The 9,977-nt window shown below is 37.7% G+C and overlaps 1 protein-coding gene across 1 annotated transcript in view; it reads right to left on the bottom strand.

Annotated features, from left to right (window-relative positions):
• Positions 1-9,977, bottom strand: part of LOC119428461 (copine-8) — a 152,135-nt gene that overhangs the window by 76,698 nt on the left and 65,460 nt on the right. Inside the window, exon 4 of the mRNA XM_037696143.1 lies at positions 1,324-1,400. Within this exon, the coding sequence (XP_037552071.1) occupies positions 1,324-1,400 (77 nt within the window). The remainder of the gene's footprint in view (positions 1-1,323; positions 1,401-9,977) is intronic.

Here is a 9,977-nt window from a genome sequence, read left to right as displayed (position 1 = left end):
TAGACCGCGTGAGGAAAACAGCGCTACCTATGTAGCTTTTTAGCTAGTGTGTCTGTATTGCACACCGCTAGCTTAGTGCTATGTCAGTGCCAGCAGATCTTGATGGGGGGTGGGAGTGGGGGGTGTCATGGACAGTTCAATAGGCAGGGTGCTTGGTCCTGTTGACAGGGCTTGTATCAAGGTCAAGTTCAAGGTTAAGGTTTCTTTATTGTCGTTCCACCACATGTAATTGAGGGTCCCAGTTACATCCAACAAAAGTATAAATTGTAAAAGAAAAACAGTAATAAGATCTAAGATGTGAACTAAGAAATACACTGAACTAAGAATATGATGAATATACTAAAAGTATAATGGTAGGGGAAACACTGCTCACGACTGATGTTGCTCTCTGGCCAATCAAATCTTCAGCTGGACTTGCTTGGACCCTCAGACTAGTAGGTCTTAAAAAAAAGGTGGGATCACACCAGTGGAAAGACTCTGAACCCACGCCCAGATGAGCGGAGCAGGACCCAGTCGAGCCCCTAGAGAAACGCCTTAAAGGTCATGTTTGAAGACATCATTATATCTCCTTAATATTCAAATGTACTATTTTTTATTACAGTATGTTGTTTCAAGGAAAAATTAATTTTGTTCAACTGAAAACTTGCTGCTTAATAAACGTCGAGACATTTAGCGCCGCTAAAAACGAATCCTTTGCATATTTTAGCTCAAGTATCCAAGTTGTGCAGCCGTAGCTGCTGTTTCCCCAGAAACGGTCGTTAAGAAAGCAAACTATGTCATTTAAGTCCAATTAACAAACAGTACATAGAATGTGTACTGACTGTATCTCACAGCTGTAACATTCTCAACACAAGAACGTTTCTCCTCAGCAGAGGCAGAACTCACAGGATTGAAGTGTCTTTATTGTGATTTACTGCGATTAGCTCATTCTAAGCACACCAACTAGGATTTATGGTATTACGATGGCAGACAGACTAGTTTTTCATTAAACTCTACAGTTGTTTTGTTGAACGCCTTGCCAGTTTTCACTAAAACATCCAAAGGCCAGCTGTAGGAAACCACATCAGAAGTTTTGAAAGCTCGAAAAGGACTGCTGTAAATTATTTCCTTTGAGGCTTTACGTTCAGATGAAGAGAAAAGATGGAGTTGTGACATAACTGCTTCAACACAGAAACCCCCAAATGAAACACCTCAGTTGTCCAGTAGGCCCTACAGGGGACACTTGACTGACAGCTCTGGCTCTGATTCCTGGTTAAGTAACCAGTTGACACCTGTGGTGGCAAAGTGACTTGAATATCACCATTAGCGTGCACACTGACTCACCCAAGAGGTTTATCCAAGCGACTGCCCAACGATCCAACCACCTCTCCGAGTGTGCATTGAGCCTGGCCCAGAAAGTCCTGTGGAGTCGGGAAGTGAACGGGTTAAAAGAGCAAATATTTAACAAACACACATGTCTAAACCATAAATAGGCAATAATGACCAAACTCCCTCCTAAAGTTAAATCTCGTTCCAACCGTAAAGGCAGAACAGTAGACGTTATTTGATAAACAATTATTTCGTCTATAAAAATATCTGCTTTTAGGACCTGTGTGAAAATCTGATGATGATTTAGATCATATTTATGCAGAAATATAGAAAATTGTAATAGATTCACAAACATTCAAGCACCACTGTACAAATGTATGTATGTATATATATATATATATATATATATATATATATATATATATATATATATATATATACATATACATACACACACACAGTAGTCCCTCGCTATGTTACGGTTCATTTATCGCGGACTCGCTCTATTGAGGTTTTTCAAAATAAGATTGGACACGACACACAATTGGTTGATTGATGGATGGAGCTGCACAATAGGCATGGAATTTTTATTTAAAATAAATTGTTTTAAATTATTTAGCACCTCCTGCACCTTCGTGCAGCCCTTACTGCAGGATAAACTTCCTGCTGCAGCTGATCAGCTGTTCACCGTGCAGAGCGGAAAAGTGGGCGTGGCCAAGAACGCTTGCAGGTGGCAAAGAGCAGAGGAGGCAGGGAGCTGAAATCATGACACACTGTGATTTTTTAGAGAGTTTAGAAACATTGTTCAGAATATTGCAAGAATGTGGGAAGGGTTTAAAACGCCTTATATATATATATATATATATATATATATATATATATATATATATATACATACACATACATGGGCGTCCCACCCGATCAACAGAACCGAGCACCCTGCCTACCGAACTGTCCACTGAATTATATTTTTACATTTTAGGGCAAAATAAAAATACAAATAATGTAAAGAAGGGAAAAAGTCTAGTTTATACCAGTTGTGATAAAAAAAAAAAAAAGCTCAACTCTGCAGGCCGACATGAGTTCCTTGTATTTGTAGAAAAATTAAACCAGTATTCCACTTGGAAGAAAAATGGCAGAAATTTAAAGCGTGTAAAGAAATTTGATGTTAGTTTAGGTCAAAGCTTTAAAAGGTTGCATCAGTGGGACCAAAGAGCTACACGTGGGACCAGAGCCAGACTCCTGCTCTACGTCTTGTTTCCTGTTTTTGGTGTATTTTACAAGCGGCACTGCAGCGCCACACACAGGACTGGCAGAGTTACTACAGCACTTTATGTTGGTTTCTGTGCTGTTTTAGGAACAAGCAAACAAACCAACAAAAAAACGTACAGTATGTCACACACAGGGCAGCTTTCATACATGCTGTTTGCAAAGACAATAAACAGCTTGTGTAGTGATGGATGTTTGATATACTCATGTTTTTTGGTTACACCACATTCGAGCATAAAACTGTCTTCATCCGGCTCTTAAAAAGAGCTGAAGCCACGAGTTATTGGACAGTGTCTCATTTTGAATCGGCACAGCTCCAAGCAGCGCTTACATAGTGGATTCCCTTGCTTCATTGATTTGTATCATTTCTTCGTCGTTTCGCAGTTTTTCTATGCATCAGTGTAGCATACATTTATCGTAAAAGCAGCATGCAGTCAACCCGTTCCATTTTTCCTTTCTTTTTTTGGTTGTTTTATCCACAATAAGAGACTACAAAAAAATGTTTTTCTTATGATCTTTTCCTCAGTTTATGATGAAGGACAGCAGTAAAATAAATCACCCATCAGTTGCAACCGGCGCCAGCATGAGGTCCATCAGAAAACTGCCTCTGAGCAACTAATGGCTAATTACTGTGTTTAAAAGTAGAAGATGTAGAGTAAAAAGTTCTGCCAGAAGCTATTTTTTTATGCTACAATCCAATATATGAAACTTTGATGTAAAGAAAACAAAGTTCAAACAGATACAGCTCCAAAGACCTCAGCTGGTTCCATAAATAAACACAGAAAACGCTTTACATCCGATTATATATATACAAATACTGTATATACATTGCTCCATTTGGCTTAGACTCTGTAAAAAAAATTATGTGCTTTTAATTAAGAATACGTTCATAATTCCTGAATTGTCTTGTCGACTGAAAATGCTTTGCTTCTACAGCTACATCATGCTTTTTGAGTATACGAGTATTTTCTGGAACCGAGGCAATGATTTAATTTTTTTTATTAGGAGACTCAAATAAGCAGCTTAAGTTCAACATTTATTACCGTTATTAGTCGTTTTACTATACAAAACTGTTTAATGCATTCGTTTCAGGTGAGTCCCTCCATCTGTTCCAGCGTCTTTCAAAAGCAGCTGGCCGTCCTCGCTCGGCAGCGTCGAGGAGTTTGGTGATCGCGTCGCGTGAACCAGCTCTCCAGAAGCGGGTGGTTCGAACTAACTTCACACCCCCAGCTCGATGATCTAACAGCGAGCAGAGCGAGAACCAACACAACCAGCTGGGGCCCAAGACGAGCGCTTCAACAGTGACCTGGCAGGTCTGGAGGCAGGAGACTGAATTAAAACTTCTAATGATGAACATCAGTAGGAGGAGTTATTCCCTTCAACAACAAAATATGTTAAATGGTGATTGAATGCACCTTCAGAGTCACCAGGTGATAACAGGCCAACACAGGTAAGGTCTTTGATTAAAAAAAAATACTGCAAAACCTAAAAACAATCAACAATTTAAGATACTAAAAATACCCCTCGATCGCTTTTATTACGCATTTATTAATTTTGGAAACTTGTTTGTAAATGTGGAACTAAAAGCTTTTCACATGTTTGAAAGTTGTTTTATGTTTTGTCATTAGACAAAAGCAGGAAACCAGAAATGCATTTTAACTGCTAATTAGAGAAACTGCATTTCCTGCGAAAATGCATAAGAAGTAGCCGAAAAAACAGCTAAAATTAGCTAAAAACATGCTGAAATATAGCTGAAATGGAAGAACAAGCCTAAATTAGCAGAAGAAGGCCGAAATAACATATTTGCTGAATAAGCAGAAATTAGCACAATAATTAGGAAAATAGAATTTAAAATAAGGCTGAAATTAGCAAAAGTAGCTGAAAATTAGCTGAAAAGTCAGAATCAGAGTCAGAGTCAGAGTCAGAGTTTCTTTATTGTCATTCGCACCTCATGTGGTACATGTGGTGGAGCGAAATTATGTACACAGGGTCCCAGTTACATCCAACAATAAAATGTATAAGAAAAACAGTAATAACATCTAAGATATGAACTAAGAAATGCATCAACTAAATATACACTAAGCACTCATAACATAAAACATTGAACATCAGCACAAACATGAACATGAGTCTGTGAGCAGATGTGCACGCATGAACACATCAACATTGAAACAGATCAGCAGCAACATGAAACAGATCAGCAGCAACATGATATGGTTTTTCACAGTGATTATTCTAGTTAGATATTCATGAGTCTAACAGCCTCAGGGTAGAAGCTGTTCCTCAGTCTAGTGGTTCTACACTTAATGCTCCTTAACCTCCTTCCTGAGGGGAGTGGGGCAAAAAGTGTGTGTGCTGGGTGGGTGGGGTCCTTCATGATGCAGGTGGCCCTCTTCCTGCATCTGGAGGTGTAGATGTCTGTGATGGTGGGGAGACTGATTCCAACAGATTTCTGTGCAGCCTTCACCACTCTCTGCAAAGCCTTTCTTTCTGCAGCTGTGCAGCCTCCATGCCACACATTGATGCTCGAGCACAGGATGCTCTCCACTGCACACCTGTAGAAGGAGGTGAGGACTGAGCTTCACAGACCAGCTCGCCTCAGCCGTCTGAGGAAGTAGAGTCTCTGATGAGCTTTCTTGATCAGGCTGGTGGTGTTGTTGCTCCAGCTGAGGTTGTCATTCATGTGTACACCCAAGTACTTGTAGCTGGAGACCACTTCCACCGCAGATCCTCTTATGTTCAGGGGGGTGTAGGTGTTTTTGTTCCTTCTGAAGTCCACAATCATCTCCTTTGTCTTCTTCACATTGATGTGAAGGTTATTCTCTCTGCACCAGCTCTCCAGGTGTTCCACCTCCTGCCTGTAGCTGGACTCATCATTGTTTGTGATGCATCCCACCACCGCTGTATCATCTGCAAACCCTACAATGTGACAGCCTGGATGGGTAGCTGCACAATCATATGTGAGCAGAGTAAACAGGAGGGGGCTCAACACACATCCCTGAGGAGAGCCAGTGCTGAGGGTTATAGAATGACGCTTAAACTACCAGAAGGAAACTGAAAAATCTGAAATGAGCTAAAACAAATGTGGACTTAGATGAAGAAGCTAAAAATTAGCCTAAAAACAGTTAAATAGTAGCTGAAAGAGCAGAAAAAACTGACATTAGCGGGAAAAAGCTGAAAGAAACATAAGCTGAAATTAGCAGAAAGAAATTAGTTAGGCTGAAAGTAGAAGAAATTACCACAAATAACTTGAATTTATCTGAAAACAGCTGAAATCAGCTAAAAAGGTATCTGAAAAGTTAGAACAAACAAATTAGCTGAAGAAAGCAGAAAGAACATGTTTGCCAAATTAGGCTGAAAGAAGCAGAAATTAGCAAACAAAAAAAAAGTGGAAATTATCTGAAAAAAGCAAAACATAGCTCAAAAGCTAAAAAATAAATCAGAAAGAAGCTTAAATTACCAGAAGGAAGTGGAGCGAGCACATTTTTTTTCTTAATTAAGCTTAAAAAAGTTGAAATGAGTGCAAAAAAAGTGGAATTAGCTAAAACAGCTAAATTTAGCATAAAAACAGCTAAATAGTAGTTGATATAGCTGAAAAAGCTGAAACTTGCATAAATAAGCTGAAAGGTGCATAATATGCTGAAATTAGCCGAAAGATGTTAAAAGAAGCACAAAATGTAGTTAGCAGAAAAAAAAAATCTGCAAGGGGCACGAAACAACTGAAATTAGCTGAAAGTAGCTGAAAAAGTTTAAATTTGCACAAGGAGGCTGAAAGAAGCTGAAGCAGAACAAAATGTGAAAGGAGCAGTAAAATGTTGGAAACACATCTAAAGATTTGAAGGATGTAAAATGAACTCAATTCATTTTATATGAGGGAAAAAAGCAGCAGAAAAGGCTAAATATTTCAAAAAGTTAAAATTACAACAATACCAAAAGTCATAGCACCCTTCTCCTGAAGAAGCTGAATGTATTCATACCTAAATTGCTGAAACAGCTTGAAAACTGCACGATGAGAATAGCGCAGAATAGATCACGCAACGGCAGAAATACGGAATAATAAGTAAAAACAGGATCAAAATAGTGTGAATACTTAGCATTCACAGTTACTTTATCATGACACCATGAAAAGTGGGAGGTTGTGTGTGCTTGTGTGTCTGTTAGCAAAATATCCCATGAACCACTTTAATGAAACTCACAGAAATTAATTGGATGTACCGGTACCTCTACATGTGCAGTCAGTTTTTAAATCTTTATTGTGTGAATGTTCAAATTCAATTCGTTTAGAATTCATTTTGTAGTTTTTTTTTTTATCCAATTGCTTTCAGATAAATTGTGAGTTAACTTTTAGACCCAAAATGTTCAGTTAGATCAGAAACTGTGCTAAGACTTTTTTTAAATATTTAACTTTATTTAAAATAAATTCCCCAAAGAAATTCACTGAAATCTCTTAATCAATTCATCTGTTTCCTGATGCTTATCCGGGGTTGGGTAAGCAATCCTGTCCCAGAGACACTCCAGCTCCTCCAGGGGGATCCCAAGACATTCCTAGGCCAGAGAGGATAAATAATCTTTCTGGAAAGTTCTGAGCAACCTGAAAACCTCCAAAGGGAGAGAGCTTTGACGTTTGGCTCAGCTCCACCTTCACCACGGCTGACCGGAGCAACATCCTCATTACTGCAGACTGATTTGTCGATCCATCTCCAGCTCCATCCTACATTACATCTCTCTAAACCAGCTTCCGTTTTCCTACTTTTAACTTTTTCTTTATTTATCTGTTAGCACCTGACCACAACTTTAAAGCCTAGTTTGTATAAGTCATGTTGCATTATATAAAAAATAAATAAAAAGTATATTTATAATCAGCAAAACTGTGGCTTGCTGAAAACAAAGTCATTTAATACAACTTGATTACAGCTTTCATAATAAAGTTTATGTTGTACTTAGGGATGCACGATATTATCGGCATGGTATCGGAATCGGCCAATATTAGCAATAAAGTTAAATATCGGACATCGGCCATTCCATCAAAATAACTCACCTATATAAAAGGTGATGTGTTTTTATATATATATATATATATATATATATACTGTATAAATATATAAACAAATAAATAAAGGTGCTGTTTTTGTACGACAACCCAGTGACAAGGAGGCCTGCTGCGCCAGCACGTTATGACGTCACACGTGCCGTTGAGTTTAGATTCGTGAAAATTTACAAATGTGCACTTTGAGTGTTGTCATTGTGTTGGAGAGAGTAAATATCATGAATAAATTTGACATTAAACATAATCCAAGTTGAAGTGTTACATCATTTTCAGCCCCTTTTTTGGCATCTGTGTTTGGTAGCAGGCCAGATTGACAAAGACCATGCAGAACAACGTAGTATTTTAATTCCACAGCAGAGAAAGCTACATAGTCTCAGTAAGTAGGTCTATGGAAAAATATATCGGTATTGGTATCGGTTATTGGCCAAATAAATGTTAACATATCGGCATATCGGATATCGGCTAAAAATCCAATATCGTGCATCCCTAGTTGTACTAATCATTAAGTAAAAGTTGTCAATTAGTACAAGACACCAATTTTTTGAATACATTTTTTACTTATTAAATCTTTGGATTTTTATCCTGGAAACAAAAATATTTTAGAATAGTTTATGACCATCTTATGTACCCTCACTGACGCTATGACGAGCCCTATTGTGAAAAAAAAAAAAGTGGATATATCGTACCTGAAGCAAACCACTCAACAATCCCAGGGACCTTGAGAACGTTTTGGTCTCAATCATTTGACCAAAAGAACAATTTGGGGCTGTGATTTATTCTCAACTGCACAGTTCTTACCATAAATTATACAAGTGCATTTTAAAAGTTAAATTATGACTCAGAGATTTCACAAAAGAGATGTAACTCACTTCAAATGAGCAGAATTTGTCTGTTAAAACTGTGATCTTTCTTTTTAAACGTTCAATATTAGAGTCTTGCAAATGCTCTTTCCAATTTCCAATTCGCATTTCTCAAAGTGATCTCCAGTCACGACTTAATGTCTGTGCCATGTGTTATGTGGGCATACTGCTTGGCTTGGACACTAAAATGCTAAGGAATGATAAGAGCAACCACTTGGAGTGCGTTGCCTCGGGGCAAAAGGAAAGTGGCTGTCTGCTCGGCTAAACCGTGGAAAAGTACTGCAGCTTTTTATGATTGGATACTAAATTAAGTTCCCCCCCCAACAGTTAGAAAACCTTACACTCAGGAGCAAAACACTAGTCCAGATAAATCATAATGTCAGTCAAACTCTTTTTGCTAAACACTAAACGCATTTATTTACGTTAGGAATAGAAGGATATCACGGTGTTACGTTCTGGCCATTTCAAAGCACAGTTTTTCAAATGACTGCACCTCCTGACCATTTCAAACCAAATAACGACATCCACACAGAAATCAGATAAAAGCGCTTCAAAAAAGAAAGCGGGTGAGTTCACCAGTTTAACTAAAAAGTGAAAGATGTGATGAGGTAGTAAATACTGTAGTCTGAATTACTGACAGGATCATTTCTTGACTTTGTTGTATTGCATTTGATCTCATTACGATGAATCAAACTTATTGAACCGCTGATGTGTGTTCTGATTAAGGGCCATATTGTATCAGTGTAAGGCTGAATCATAACATGATTAAAGGCAGAATCATACTGTGAGTAAACGTTGTATCGTATCATGTTTAAAGGTCATAGTATGTCATGACTGACAATCATATTGTGATTAAAGGCTGTATTGTATCGAGATTAAAGAATGTATTGTATTGTGATTAAAAGCTGTCATATAGTGACTAAAGGCTGTCTTATCGCGATTAAAGGCAGTATCATGATTAAAATCCATATTGTTTTGTGATTAAAGGCTGTATAGTATCATAATTAAAGGCTGTATTGTATTTTAGTACAGTACAGAATTGAGATTAAAGGGCATAGTTTTGTGATAGAACGCCATATCATGATTAAAGGATGTATTGTGATTAAAGGCCATATCATATTGTGATTAAAAGCCATATCATATCGTGATTAAAGGCCATATCATATCGTAATTAAAGGCCATATCATATTGTGGTTAAAGGCCATATCATATTGTGGTTAAAGGCCATATCATATCGTGATTAAAGGCCATATCATATTGTGGTTAAAGGCCATATCATATCGTGGTTAAAGGCCATATCATATTGTGATTAAAGGCCATATCATATTGTGATTAAAGGCCATATTGTGGTTAAAGGCCATATCATATTGTGGTTAAAGGCCATATATGGTGATTAAAGGACATATCATATCATGATTAAAGGCTATATCATATCGTGATTAAAGGCTTTATCATATCATGATTAAAGGCAATATTGTATTGTGATTAAAGGC

This window comes from Nematolebias whitei, chromosome 22 (assembly GCF_014905685.2).
Source record: "Nematolebias whitei isolate Nwh7 chromosome 22, NemWhi1, whole genome shotgun sequence".
Lineage (NCBI taxonomy): Eukaryota > Metazoa > Chordata > Actinopteri > Cyprinodontiformes > Rivulidae > Nematolebias > Nematolebias whitei.
The sequence above is the reverse complement of the archived record's forward strand: the minus strand, read 5'-3'. Positions and strand labels throughout refer to the sequence as shown.